The 15,695-nt window shown below is 35.9% G+C and overlaps 1 protein-coding gene and 1 long non-coding RNA gene across 2 annotated transcripts; both read right to left on the reverse strand.

Annotated features, from left to right (window-relative positions):
- Window positions 1-2,183: 2,183 nt before the first annotated feature.
- On the reverse strand, window positions 2,184-4,016 carry LOC104234457 (uncharacterized). Its single transcript, XR_712950.2, has 2 exons — window positions 3,700-4,016; window positions 2,184-2,471 (listed from the first exon to the last, which is right to left on the reverse strand). It is a non-coding gene; the product is annotated as an uncharacterized lncRNA (long non-coding RNA).
- Window positions 4,017-10,017: 6,001 nt separating this feature from the next.
- Window positions 10,018-15,460, reverse strand: LOC104234455 (uncharacterized). The gene is made up of 2 exons (XM_009788021.2): window positions 14,588-15,460; window positions 10,018-10,952 (listed from the first exon to the last, which is right to left on the reverse strand). The coding sequence occupies exons 1-2, from the start codon at window positions 15,167-15,169 to the stop codon at window positions 10,194-10,196; spliced, it is 1,341 nt and encodes a 446-aa protein (XP_009786323.1). The 5' UTR covers window positions 15,170-15,460; the 3' UTR covers window positions 10,018-10,193.
- Between the last annotated feature and the right edge of the window lie 235 nt (window positions 15,461-15,695).

Genomic DNA, 15,695 nt, shown 5'->3' on the forward strand with positions numbered 1-15,695 from the left:
CCAGAATTATTTTACAAAAATATTTTATTAACAAGCTTAAGGAATTTAATTTATTTTCTGTATTTGTGTTATACTCACTATTTTTGGAGAGTAAAACCTTTGTGGTCTTATAATCCATTAGAGATTAAAATCTATGTGATTTTAACGTTTGTTTGTGTCATTCTTTTACAAAAATGACGAATAACAACGGGAACCAGAATGTTCCTATGGTGACTGCCAATGCATCGACAAGCCGAACAATACCAGCAGAAAAATCCGAAAAAAATTTCAGGATTGATTTCAAGCGGTGGCAGCAGAAGATGTTCTTATACTTGACTACTTTAAGTCTACAAAAGTTCATTAAGGAATATGTTCCAGTTCTGCCCGAAGAAACTTCAGAGAATGAATGCTTTCTCGTGATTGAGGCGTGGAAGCATTCTGATTTTCTGTGCAGGAATTATATTCTTAGCGGACTGGAGAACGATCTGTATAATGTCTATAGTAATGTGGAGACATCAAAAGAACTATGAATTGCGCTTGAAAGGAAATATAAAATTGAAGATGCCGAGTTAAAGAAATTCGTTGCCGCTAAATTTTTGGACTACAAAATGGTAGATAGCAAGTATGTTATTACCCAAGTCCAAGAATTGCAAGTGATTATTCACGATCTCCTTGTTGAAGGTATAAGTAGAATTAATACTGATGTTGAAAGTATTAATTTTATTATGTTTACTAACAGAATTTTCATTGAAGGTCTTGTCATCAATAAAGCATTTCAAGTTGCAGCGATGATTGAGAAGTTGCCTCCTTTGTGGAAGGACTTCAAAAATTACTTGAAACACAAACGTAAGGAGATGTCGCTTGAAGATCTCATTGTTCGGTTGAGAATCGAAGAGGACAACAAAACAACTGAATAGAGAGGCCGTGGAAACTCAGAAATAATGGGAGGAAACATTGTTGAGGATACTCCTCAAAATAAGAGAAAGAGGAAGCAGGCTTCTGGACTGAAAAGCAACCCAAGCAAGAAGCGGTTCAGTGGAAATTGCTACAATTGTGGGAAAGCTAGACACAAATCCACAGATTGTCGTGCTTTGAAGAAAGACAAGAAGAAGGGTCAAGCAAACATGGTTGAAAAACACGAAGATGTTGATGACTTGTGTGCTATGCTTTCTGAATGCAACCTGGTGGAAAATCCTAAGGAGTGATAGATTGATTCTGGAGTCACTCGCCATGTTTGTGCCATTAGAAAAGCATTTGCTACATATGCTCCTGTTGGACCCGAAGAAACGTTTTCTATGGGAAATTCTGCAACGGCCAAAATTGAAGGATGTGGGAAGATAATTCTGAAAATGACTTCTAGCAAGGTGGTGATTCTGAACAACGTTCTTCATGTTCCTGATATTAGAAAGAACTTAGTTTCTGCTGGACTTCTTGTTAAGAATGGGTTTAAATGTGTCTTTGTATCTGATAAGGTTTTAATAAGTAAGAATGAGCTGTTTGTAGGAAAAGGTTACATCACTAAGGGCCTTTTCAAGCTGAATGTAATGGTTGCTGAGAATAATAATATAATTTCAGCTTCTTCTTACTTACTTGAGTCAAATAATTTATGGCATATACGTTTGCGTCATGTCAATTATAAAACCTTGCAGAAAATGATTAACTTGAAAGTATTGCCTAAGTTTGAATGCGAAAAATCAAAATGTCAAATATATGTGGAATCTAAGTATGTTAAATATTCTTATAAGTCAGTTGAAAGGAATTCAAATCCTTTAGACTTAATTCACACATATATTTGCGACACGAAGTCAATACCATCTCGCGATGGAAAGAAGTAACTTTTATTGACGACAGTACTCGATATTGTTATGTTTACTTACTTAATAGTAAAGATGAAGCAATAGACGCATTCAGGCAATACAAAAATGAAGTTGAAACGCAACTTAACAAGAAAATCAAAATGATAAGAAGTGATCGGGGTGGTGAATATGAATCTCCTTTTGAATAAATATGTTTAGAATATGGAATTATTCATCAAACAATGGCCCCTTACATGCCGCAATCCAATGGGATTTGTCACGCCCCAACCTTGGGAGGCGTGGCTGGCACCCGGTGCCAGATTGGCCCGAGCGAATCACTCTGTAACTCATTCATTCCTTTTGTAACTATTATGGTCCAACATGGCCACAACTCGTAATGTACAATTGTGAGTTGGCAAATGTTATATTAATGAACCATCATTCTTAAAACATGAAAACATATGGGCCGTCAAGGCCTCTGACATACTGCACAAAATGAACCTCCGCCTACAAAGCCTCTAAGATTATTTGACATCAAATGGGATAGGGTACCGTCCTACCCATAAGTGTGTAGAAAACTTTTGACACGATGACTCATAGACTCGGCTGCACTCCGAATGAGGTGGAGTCTTATCGATCCTTTACTGAATGCCAATTTCTTCTATTATGAGGGCTCGTTAAACTAATTGTTTATGCCTGCAGGTATGAACGCAGCGTCCCCAACAAATGGATGTCAGTACGAATAATATACCGAGTATGTAAGACATGTAAATCAGTATATAAGGGACATGGAAGAAACATGGAATAAATGATTCAACCTGTAAGTATGGATAGCTCTGTAAATCAAAATCATGAAATATCTATAATGTCATGCATATGCATATAAATGTCATGTAATGCATAGGTCTGTACGTACATAACATTATTAAGCCTCTAAGGGCATCTCATCATATCATCTCAGTCACTGTGGGTAAATCATCAACATATACCAGCTGATCAAGTGGTGGTGCGTATATAACGCCATAACCTTTTCCCATATATATACGCGTATATAACGCCGTCTAAGTTATATTTCAGCCATTGTGGGCAACATCATCATCATATACCAGCTGATCAGGTGATGGTGCGTATAACGCCATAACCTTTCCCAAATCTCATATGTATATATATACATATATATACATATGTATATATATACATACATATACATATATATACATACATACATATATACGCGTATATAACGCCATAACCTTTCCCAAATCTCATATACATATATATACATGATCATGTGGTGGTGCGTATATAACGCCGTAACCTTTCCCATATATATATAACGCCGTTTGAATCATATTTCAGCCACTGTGGGCAACATCATCATCATATACCAGCTGATCAGGTGATGGTGCGTATATAACGCCATAACCTTTTCCCATATCCCATATACATAGAGAAACAAAATCATTTATATACATATATATACATATATATATATATACATATATATACATATATATACATATACATATATATACATATACATATATATATATATATATATATATATATATATATATATATACATACATACATATATACGCGTATATAACGCCATATGGTCATGGGTCAACGTACATGAATGCAATGCATGAAAAGTACGTTAATAAAATCTTACAGAATGTAATAAGACCATTTTGCCTTTGAGTAATATCAAAAAGTAAACTCTTTTCAGTTTTCGTATTATTATTTTTTTTGTCTGAGGCCCATGAACAGATGATAGAATATTATGACATATGGAAATTCAAGAACATAGATATCTCTAATACTTCTATGAATAGAGTCATTTATGGAATTTGTACACTTGCTCGTTTCGTTTGTGTCGTATAGATCATGCCAAAAGAAAGAAGTGATAGTCTTAACATACCTGGAACAAGGAAAAATCCATATGAGAGTTCACGTCAGATTGCAGTGTCTTGTAGTTAATGTGCGAAAGCTCATGTTTGTAGCATGTAGGTGCGAGGCCATGATGATCCAAGGAATTCAAAAGGAACAATACAAACCGAAAAGTTCATGGAAGGAAATTGTCCAAAACGAGATACTAAATTTTTCCGAATCCATATAGACTTAGTGAAACCCAGAACATAATAGAAGTAAAAAAATTCCTTTGGGGAATACCAATTGGATGGATCTAATGCTTAGTCATGTTCAAAGAGGGCACAACTAGCTTTATGAATTCTTCATAGTCTTCTCTTTCAAAACTAGAGACTAGAGATAGCAGTTAAAGGGCTTGACATGTGACTAAAATGAAATCGGTTCTTCTAAGAAAGGAAACTTCTATCTTTCCGGCTTTATTTGAAAATGTGTTCTATATCCACTGCTATTATTATTATTATGTAAGACCGAATCCTTGTCTCACCACTGTCCTTTTCTACTTAGTTTAATTGGAAAGCAAATGAAGTACATGTAATCATATTCTTAAAGCATAATTTTCTTTCTAATAATAATTGTGGAAGTGACATTGTTATCACTTCATACAAGTTAATCAACATCCCAAGATTTCCTTTAATGTGATGATTAGCCTAAAGATCTGTCTTAGGTTGTCAAACTCAAGTAATAAAGCAGTTTTTAATAAAAGAATAAAGCATAAAATGGTTTACCGTAAGAAATTGAGGAGCAACATACATGTGAGATACTATTATCTAGCAAGTGAAGAAGCCTATTTTACAAAATAATGAAAATGGACCATACGCATGCAACGGAGAAGCTGGAATCGTTGGTCCGCCTATCTCCTTTCCTTTATTATCCCACATGAGGACTGACTTTTTCTGCCGAAAATCAAATATTGAGAAAGATAACAGCTTAATATCCTACTATCTTCTCCAAGACTCATTTATTCTTGCCACCTATTTAACTAGTCATCTAGTTAATCCTGTATGGATGCCACGTGGGGGTGGGGTGGGAAAAGTTAATCTTTATCTACTTATTAGGTAATTAGGTAGTGTCTCGTTACCCGGTAATTAATCATTACCCGCATAATTAAGAATTATCTCAATTTACTTAAAATACTACTCACTTTTAATACACTTTATACCCTACTATCATGGTCATATAGTACCCTATAAAATTAATACATACACTATTATTTTATTAAAATATCCATGTAAAAATACATATATTTTCTTAACTTCTAATTTTTCTAATCTCATATAAAGAGTACAAATTTTTCGTACGCTCAATTTTTAAAATGTTAAGAAGATAACCTTCTCTTCATGTGAGAAAATAATTTCCTCATATTATGTGTATAATTTTAAACATATTCGAAAGTAGTAATATTAATAACTATATAAAATCATATTTTTCAAACCATTTTATTTATTTATTTTTACTGTTAAACTTACGGGGTGTAACATCCTTCCCCCCTTTAGAACATTCGTCCTCGAATGTTAACTCTTAGAGGTTTACAAAATTTTTAGTAGGGTCTCCTCTATAAACTAAACTAAACCTGAAGTATATTTGTAGTCTCGACTATTCACAACCTTTTGTACTTAAGTATCTCGTATCTTCTTCACCACCTTACTTACCTTTCAATCTTGCATCGTATCTTCTGTTTCTTTCATAATCTCCCTTCAACATTATGCCTTAAAGCTCTACTGTGATACCTGCACCTCTAGTGTATACAAAATCTCGCAACAATCTTCATACTGGCTTCTTACGACTCACCTCTATGGCACGATCTGGAAACAAAAGAAAGGTAATATTTCCTAAATGCCCTATAGCCTCTCAGTTATAAATGTGGCGCGCAACACACCCATAAGTGAGACTCTAGTAGGCACGGCTTTGTAGACTCCCTAGGACACGATCTGCTCTGATACCACTTTGTCACTCCTCCCAAGGTTTGGGCGTGATAGTATCTATGGGATGACACGTTTAGGAATCACCTATGTAGGTGTGAAGTGTTAGCTGCTTCAAGGAGAATTTCGTAAGGCCAGTTCTCTACGCACTTATGAAACAAGGCGGTGTTCATGGCTGAAACGAACACAACAATGAGAACCAGAGACGGTTAGGGGTTACTTGTGTGACTTATGGTTGTCTAGGTATACATCAAAGTTCGCGGTTCAAAGATATCAAATCTACCGATTGACCGAGTATATCCGGCATAAGTTCACTACGGAAAGTTCAAAGGGAAACCTACTTATCCAGATGCGATTAATCCTTGCTTGTGAATCACACAGTTTTTCATGCATATTTCCGTGATATAGTCATTCCCCATTCATGTGGGGGATTGTTGAGGTTTTAAGCTAAAATAGGCTTAAAAGAGGGTGAATGGAAAATGGAAGAAAAATGAGATATTGTAGATTCTCTCCTTGACAATGGGATATTGTCCCATATTGGAAAAGGAAAAGATTTTTGATGGGTATATATACAATTGCTCTTCTTGTAGCTCTTAAAGAGTTAAGAAGAAGGCAAGTCTCGCGCCGTCGTCGTCGTCGCTCGCTCGGCTCTGCTTCGGTTTCAGCTTCGGCTTGGCCATTTACATTATGGCCGTTTTACGTAACTGACCTCTGAAGAGTTACAACTCTTCATTTGAACTCAACAGGTTGGGGCTATAAATTGTAGTCCATTCTCTCATATTTTCCATACGAAGTTTTGAGTTCTCCACCTTTCTTCTACATTGTTTTAACTACAAAGAAAACATCGGTAAGTGTGATTTACTACGATCTTTGTGTTCGTTGAAACACTGAGGTTTGAAGTACCGCTACACCAATGAGTAATTCGTTCTATCTTGGGAGGAAATAATCCACAACCTTGGGTACTAGGAGGGGATTAAATTCCTTAAGGAAACGCTGTGAATTCAGCGGGCTCGGATTAAATTCTGTTTCGTTTACATTTATGTTTATATGTTATTTTATCATCTCCAGAATTATTTTACAAATACAGTTTATTAACACCAAGCACTTAACTCAAACCATGCTTTTGAAAAGACTGGATCATGGTTGATAACCAAGAGTGATCTAACATTAAAGGGCTCATTTTCCACAAGAAGGCGACTAGCTGGGGTAAGAGAATAGTGGTGATCTTGATCATGTTGATTTAGGAAACCAGAATGCACTAAAAATCGCATTGAAATTGGCAAGAAACAAACCTTTGAAGGGTTGATTACTAGGGAAAGTTCAGCCGAGAGATCGGAAAGAGACATTGGCTTACCATATTTATAGAGGACATCAGGAATTACTAGTTGAAGTGCACATCTTACTGCTGAAGAACTTATGAAAATATGGTTCCAGATTTGAGCTTGCGCATGGAGAAGCTCAGTGCTACTCTCACAGTTTCACTCGCTGACATTTCTAAGGGACTTGTTTTGGTTATACTTGCATATTTATAGAGCTAATGAGAACTAATATACACTGATAATATAACTAATTTTTAATCTTGTCACATGGTGGGGACTAGTTATGTTGTCTCACAAATACTATATCAATACTGAGGCGGAGCCAAGATTTCAAGTTTATGGGTTCGGGATTCTAATCGTTTTAAGTTAGTGGGTTCTAAACTAATAATTTATACATATTCAATGAATTTTTTAAGACAAATACAGGATTCGAACCAAAGCTACTGGGTTGGGCCGAACCCGATGGCGACACTCTAGCTCCACCCCTGATTAAGAAAGTTATCACCAATGCAAAATTTTATAAAAGTTAAAGTTCTTTCCACCATTGCAGTGACCAAAAAAAACATCAAATTTAAACAAATAAACAAGTTTCCATATCTCGTGAATATTTGTTTTCAATGTTCACTACATAATCAATACTAGATGCGTAGAAAAGTTTTTCTGTTTTCCTTTTTACTTTTTGCTAATAGAAGGTTATCAGATGATGCAATGTTCCCTCAGTGGCTTAATGGTCACATCCTTTCCGGCCTAAACAAATATTGCTATAAAAAAAAAATTATTTTGAAAAAACTAGTTTGTCGTCAACCATTACAAATTGAACATCTCACTTTAATTTGATTTTGCACAATAAAATAAATAAAAATAAAATAGTTGAAGATTTAAATCACTTAGTATTTTTGTCAATGAAACTTTTGAAGACATATATAAATATTATAAAAAATTTATAAGAAATGAAAAAGAACAAAATCTATGGTTGACCCTCCAATTAATACACAAATTATATTCACGTGGCAAAACTGAGAAAATATTAAGAGATGGGTCTAAAATTTTAGGGGAAACAGAAAAATACAAATATAAAATGCGAAATGAAAAATTCAACCTTTGGAATCAAACAATTTAAAATCAAGTAACATTTAATTAAAAAATCAAAAGATAAAAGAAAGCAAACAAATAAAAGAAGAAAATAAGATAAAATAGCAGGGATGAACCTTGAAAAAAAATATGACTAGTTGGTACTTTTGATTTTAAACAATGACAAAAACTTTTTAAAACCTTAACTCTTTCCCACACTTTTCTTTTGATTTTGATTGGGGAATAACTCTCTCAAAGAAGTAAAGGACAGCTGGGCTGTTTTGGAGCTTTTGTCTTTTCCTTTTTTGTCTTAGTAGTAATAAGTTTGTGGATTTTTTCCAAAAAATGAAAAGGAAAACGTTGTTAAAAAGGAAAAAAATTTAACTGCTTCTGGGCAGAATCCAACCCGCGTGTTCCGCTGTAAATGCGGACTCCGAACCCTGGACAATTACCACTGAACCCAGAGCTATTTTGTTACTAGGTTTGCCGTTGTATATTTATATATTTTCAATAAAATTTTCAATGTAAATACAGGGTCCGAGTAAAAGTCACTGGGTTCGCCCGAACCCATACTCACTATTGTAGTTCCGCCCCTGACTGAAGTGTACGGGAATATTGAACGTGGGTAAGTTCTCGAATGTATTAAACCAAGATGAAAATAAAAGAAGCATTTGTTTTTCAATTTGCTATGTTCTTTTTTATCTTTTTAAGTTCGGCCTCCACAATCTGAACCCCTCCAGTTATTTCTCTTGAATCCTCATTTCCATTGTTGTAATTTTCTATATTTCCATTACAATGATTATATTTTATTATTTATGCAATAACGATAGGGTTCTAACTCAACTTTATATCCATTACGTAGCAGGAAAAGAAAACAATAGAGATTCCTGTATTTTGCAGGCGTCTGAATCTGTCAAAGTCACGGATTGCTCCATTGGTGCAATTTTTCCTAATTCAACTGGTGTTTTGGAGAGAGTAGGGGTGTTCATGGTTCGGTTTGGATTAGTTTTTCCCTAAAAAGAAACCAAACCAAGTAAGTCGGTTTTTCAAATATTAAAACCAAACCAATTAAGTCGATTTTTTCTCGATTCGGTTTATGTCGATTTTTCGGTTTTTTCGGTTATTTTTCGATTTTTTTCTTAAATATAAGACATACACTACCAAACACATATTTTGGCGATCACATTTTTAACATAACACTATCAAATCAATTGTCCTTTGAGAAATCTATTATTTACCAAGATATATTGATGATAATTGAATCAAATAGTGATGAATAATTTAAGGACTCAATTAAAAATATATTATTTTTAACATGAAATAGATTCTTACACTTAACAAAAGAAAACTACCAATTAAACTAGAATGTAAAGGTAAAGAATTGTACTAAAAGTGCAAACGATTAACATTTACTATAAAAATTTTGAAACTTTGTATAAAAGTATACATATATATATATATAGGTGTAATTCTAAATTTAAAATAGTTACTTCTATATTCGATTTGGTTCGGTTTTTTTTTTATTAAAATCAAAACCAAACCAAATTTGATCGGTTTTTAAATTTCAAAACTAAAACCAAACCAAACCAAAAAGTATCGGTTTTTTTGGTTGGTTTTCGGTTTGGTTCGATTTTTCGGATTTTTATGAACACTCCTAGGAGAGAGTATAGGTGCAAGCTAATAAATTGGAGCAGTAATTTAAATATGCCTGCATGCATTAATACAAGATAGAAGATTTTCCAGTCTTGCTAGAATTATTGGATCTTTAACATGAAGTGCGAGGCAAAAGTGCTTCTCAAAATAAGCAGCTTGGCCTAACACACTCTAAATCTACTAAGCATTAAGCTATATGAATGTTTAGTTTTTATTACTGAAGTAACAAACTGTTCTCCTATCAGAGATTTTACTATTTTATGTCATTTTTCTACTTCATCAGGTAGCTTATCACTTGAAATACATTATACTCTACACATGCCTCTACTAAAGAATTGCTGAATTTCAAGAAGAGAGACTCAGATTCACATATACACAATACGCTTTATTACAGAACGTATGTTCCTGAGACTGACTGAATCCTAACTCAAAGTGATACAGTTCGGGTTAGCTTACTGAAAATCAAGTTAACAATACAAATGTGAATACTATCATGGGATGGAAATGTCAAAGTCCGCCTTTCATCAGACATCCTCGGCGTCATCATCAGAATTATGAATCTCATCACGATCATCATCATCATCGTTGAAGATGTCCATAGCATGTATCTGTATATTCTGAAACTGGTTGATTGCATCTCTTGCTTTGGATATGAGAGCATTTTTTGCAACTTTAATCACATCCATTTTTCTGACATTCTCATCCTTGTGATCATTCTTATTTTGGTGGCCCTTTGCTGATCTTGAAGTGGCTGCTTTTCTCTTTGCTTCCCTGCAATGTAGCTGATCAATGTACCTCTCATGTAGCACCTTGTTCTTAATTGGCTTTAGCACTGGTGGGCTGGTAAGAGCTGCTACTGATGAACCACTTAATCGGGAAAGGTGCTTTTTATGGGCTGAAGAGGATCTCTCCACGCACTTTCTAAAATAATGCAAACCTTCTTCGTTGCGCTCTGGGGTGAAAATTTCTGCATTCTGGCAAAATGCCCTAGCAGTTGGATCTGTTGATTCAAGAACATTGAAGAAGTCTGCCTCCTTATCTCGATCTACGTCGTTTTGCTTTTGCAGTAGTTGTCTCACTTTCTTCCGTGAGAGATGGCTCTTCGGCTTGCTATATCTGAGCTTTTTGGTGGTTTTCCCCGTGGACAGGAGCAGTTTAGTTGCACAAGGAGAAAGTGATGACGTGTTCATCTTTTTAACCCTTGAACGTGGTTGAGGCTGAGGTGGGGTCATGAAATCCGAATGTATCTTGTCAAAACATTCCTTTGCTGATTTTCCAGGCACCTGCAAAGCAAGTCCAAAGTTTACTGAGATGACCATTTATGTCGCAAGCTGACGTTCAAAATACAAGGAAAACTAAAGCCAGAAATGGTAACTACCATACCTTTCTTTGGTTTTCATATTTGAATTGCAGTGTTCAGAAAATTCACAGGTTACATGCACCATTTGCTAACATATTGATGTCAACAAAGGACCTAGAATCTACATTCATGGATTTCTAGGTGAAGCGCGATCCTAATAGATCTTAATCAGAAGCTGAGGAGTAGAAGTATATACTAAGTTACTACTCAGATCTCAAGGCTTGTTGGCTAGCAGCTTGTGTCCAAATGAGCTGTAGGTATGCAAAAATATTTGGATCTAAGAACAAATATACCACCATAAGTAATTCTAGCTAATCCACTACCATGTCATTCATATATAGGTTTCATCTTGGGAAAAATATTAATACGAAGCAACAGTTTAGCTTTTGGCACCTGTTTACATCCTCCAGTCACAGCTGGTAAACCCCAGGATCAACCCCTCCAGCGAGACAATACCTCACTACCCAATACTGTTGACTTATCTGCTGATATAGTCCCAAAACCCAATATTACGTCAAATGATGAAATGCTCCAGCCAAACTTTCTTCAAGTCTGACGGCATCATCTGTGGCCTTTACTTTGTCCTTTACTTCATTACAAAAGAGACATGATCAGGAGTAGTGACAAAAAAGGTCAAAGAAGATGGGATAAACCTATAAGTGCTATGCTGGACAAACTAAAGTCCTACTTTATAGACTGAGATAGTGCTGTTTTTTATTTTTTCATCACCTGATGTCATTCACTGTAGTTCATCGCCTCTGGCTTCGGAAGCATCACCAAGCCTCACAAGAAACTAGCCTTTCACCCTCTTCCTACAGTAAAGGTTCTATGCATTATCAACTTGCTACCCAACTTTTATTTTGGACACGCCCTCGTACAACCATCAAGCGATTGATATACCAGTATGATACTTGGGTGGCTGAAGTATCAAGTACTGCTCGTCAGCATCATTACAGTCATGCTGCTCACAGATTTCAAATGTTCTTGTAAAAAGTCACTTTCCCTCGATGAAATGAGTCCACTAATCAGCCTTCCCGTGCAATTTGTCCTATTTCTCACTTAATGCTGGAACTAATGTTGACGCTCCAACCGCATTGATGCTACGGTACCCCAAGAGATCATCCCCCCCCCCCCTCTCCCTCTCTCCCTCCCTCCCTCCCTCCCTCTCTCTCCCCCTCTCTGTTGATGAACCACAAGTTCTATACTTCTATCTAACTGCAGGAGGAAGTTATTCTGGCAACATGCCAATCTTCTAAAGTGTAAAAGATCAACCTTTATGTCTCTCTCCTTTTCTCCCTCCTGCAATAATTTATCTTGCTATTCCAATATTTCATGGTATAAGCAGGGAAAATAAAATCATCATGCGCATAATAATGATTTTTCCTACTCCGACCCCTTTGTCCAAATAAAACTATCTTAAGTTGTTTTCCTTTTTTGATAATGTAACAAAAAACTATCTTAAGTTCCTTTCAAGCCACCCCAGAATGTCGTATACTTTAATTAAAAATTTCTCCTTTCGGTATTAATGGACTACCATATTACTTCGTAGGTTAATACTCGACACATCAGCTCAAATTTTGAAGAATTATGCTTCTTCTACTTTTGTGCCCTGGATGTCTATAAAAATGTGACAAGAGAATATCTGAACAACTAAAAACTCTCAATCCTAAAGAGACAATTCTCACAATTTCTAATCTCCACCTTTATCCCATTCTCTCCCTCTTCCAGCTGCAAACAAATCCATCAATTTCCTCTTTATTATTTCCATTCAGAACCGTCGAGCGTATTTCCTTCCCTTATCAGTAGTACTAGTATTTTAATTCCCTTAACCTTATATTTCTATTACTACCTGATGTTTCTTATGCTTTGGTTCTCTTATTATCTTGCATTGTTAACACTTCTTCTTCCATGTCTTCTTCGCTATCGTATTTCCTTTTAAACTGCTACTCCCTCCGTTTCAATTTATGTGAACCCATTTGACTGGGCACGGAGTTTAAGAAAAGAGAGAAGACTTTTGATCTTGTGGTGTAAAATGAGGCACATATATTTTGTGTGACTATAAATCATTGTGTAAAGGTAAATTGTTTCCAAATAAGGAAAGGGGTCATTCTTTTTGGCACGGACTAAAAAGGAAATAGGTTCACATAAATTGAAACGGAGGGAGTATGATTTTTGTTTTCCTTGAGCTAAGGGCTTATCGTAACAGCCTCTCCACCTGCACAAGGCAGAGATAACGTATGTGTACACATTATCTTCCTCAGACCCACTTGTGAGAATATACTGGTATAGCTTTATTTATTATTTCCATTCAAAACCACCAGCCGACTTAGCAGCGAGTTGAAGATTTGGTAGCAATTTGGAAGGTGAAAGTAGTTTACTGGTCAAGATGACATTGATTGTTCAAGTAAAATAAGCATACATGGAGGAAAGCGGGTAAAACAGTACCGTAGTAGAGATGGTAGAGGGAGGAGGCCAATGAAGAGTGCTGGAAAATTAGGTCGTATCATACTAATAATACTCGCTGCTGGAGGATCAGGTGGTAGAAACGGATTAAAATCCACAGAGACAACCATATTAGAACACTCAGCATGTTGAACAAAATTGGAAAGCAAAAATAGAAAGAGTGACTATCTAAGAATCTATAAGAGGGCGAATCATAAAACTGAAATGAGGTCCTTGGAATACATAAACGAACTACGTTTGGTCAGAGAAAGTTGAAAAAGAGGATAATAGAGAAAGGAGTGAGATACAAGAATATACAACTGTTAATTGATCTGATATTGATCTTATTTGTCTTATATATAAGAATAATATTCCTTACGGGTACTTTTACTGATGGGAAAGATGAAATGAAATTGTCTCTACCCATCAACTATTTCTCTTCTGTAAACAAATAAAATCTCCCAATTAACTTTTGTAAAAATTCAAGAGGCAATCCGCTTGTCTAGGCCCAAAGTTATACAACAACATTTTTGCAGCAAACAGGCTATCAGGCACATTAGCTTCCAATAGGAGGGGAGGAAGGGAGAGGGAACCCTTGAAAGAAAAGGAGGAAAAAGTGAACGTAACCCTTTGACATTGGTTAAAGGTTGGGCGGTCGTGCATCTTAAGACCATCCAAAGACTATCTGAAACTCTTTTTTTGACATTCTTAATTTCTCCTGGACAAAGATCAACTTAATTCCGAGAGCCCCAATTTCAGACTAAAATTGACTAAACCATCTCGAACCTATCAGCTCCTATACTTGCAAAATTCGTTTTCTTATTACATTGAAACTGTTGATGTGCAAACATATCCAATAGACTGAGATCACTTGGTAGGTCTTCGTAAGACAAAGAAATCGTCCAGGCAGGCAATTCGTATCATACCTGAATCCTACCTTTGATTATACCTGGACTTTGACACTTAAAACCATAAATCCTAAAGACAACTTTCCTTATAAATCATCAAGTAGTATATAAATGCTCAATGCTCAGCTAAATTAGTTTGTCATGAAGATAGAATTATAGAAAGCACAAAATGAAACATAAGCTAATTTTAAAATCACAGCCAAATTACCATCTTAGCAACTTTCTTCCAGAAGTTAGGCGTTGCCTTTGCCGCGAAATAAGCATTTTGCAATGCCAGCTCCTGTTTGTTGGTCCACCCATTAGCACTACTGCTCTCCTCCATTCGTTGGTTAGTTCTCTTTCTCTTCAATCCCGTGCCTTTCTTTACCGTGCCATTATCATCCTTTCCACAAACCACAACTTCAGATGATGGGCCAGCTAAACTTTCTTTACTAGTCTCTTGAGCATGTGTAGGGATCTTTGGCCCATTCTTTAAATCACCCTTTCTTTTCTCAAATGAATTGTCAGCGGAATCATAGCCTAGTACTTTACTGACAGGTGGGTCCCCGGTAGAACTACGTGTAACCCTTCTCTCTATACTATTTACCGCACCATTATTCTGCAGATTTACAATGCTCAATCTTGGCGACCTTCGCAGCCTAGTACTGGATTTTTGGGAGCTTTTTGAGACAACAATCTGATTTTTGTGGACTTCCTTATCAGAAATCTCAGTAGCAGCGGCAGTAAACCGGGGAGATCTTCTCAGAGTGGGTGTTGGATTTTCTTGGTCTCTCCAGTTTCTTTGGGGCATTTTCGCAAACAGAGGTGACGGAAATGAAGTCGGGACACACACCGTCTCGGGAGGGAAAACTTTAGGATGTGATGTTTCAAAATTGTGAGCACGGGGAAAATCAAGGGCCGACAAACTGGATACGGGACTTCGTCACAAAAACAAAAAAGGTAGATACTGGACCCGTAGTGAAGGTCCAACTGTAACGGCCTCAAGATTGGTGTGGAAATGACACCAGATAGCCACTAAACATATTGTTCAAAATACATTTACAGTTTACAATGTATTTAACGATTATCCAATTTGCTTAAACATCAGAACACTGTGTCCTAAAGTTCGAAAATTATGTTCATAAATTCGAATCTTTTATCTTGAATTTTAAATTAGCAGTTCAAAAATACAGGACACTTGGTCCTCAATTTCAAATTAGTAATTTTCAAGTTAGCAGCTCAAAAATTTAGGACACTAAATCTTGAATTTCAAATTAACAGCATAAAAATTCAGGACACTTAGTTCCAAATATGGGCAAAATTTATGGCCAAACATG

Source organism: Nicotiana sylvestris, chromosome 9, assembly GCF_000393655.2.
Source record: "Nicotiana sylvestris chromosome 9, ASM39365v2, whole genome shotgun sequence".
NCBI classification, from domain to species: domain Eukaryota; kingdom Viridiplantae; phylum Streptophyta; class Magnoliopsida; order Solanales; family Solanaceae; genus Nicotiana; species Nicotiana sylvestris.

Bases quoted from the DNA above. Each gene is read 5' to 3' on its own strand.
- LOC104234455 (XM_009788021.2), bottom strand. From the start codon at position 15,169: ATGCCCCAAAGAAACTGGAGAGACCAAGAAAATCCAACACCCACTCTG. The intron at 10,953-14,587 runs GTAATTTGGCTG...CTTGCTTTGCAG, and splicing joins GGAAGAAAGTTGCTAAGATG to GTGCCTGGAAAATCAGCAAA.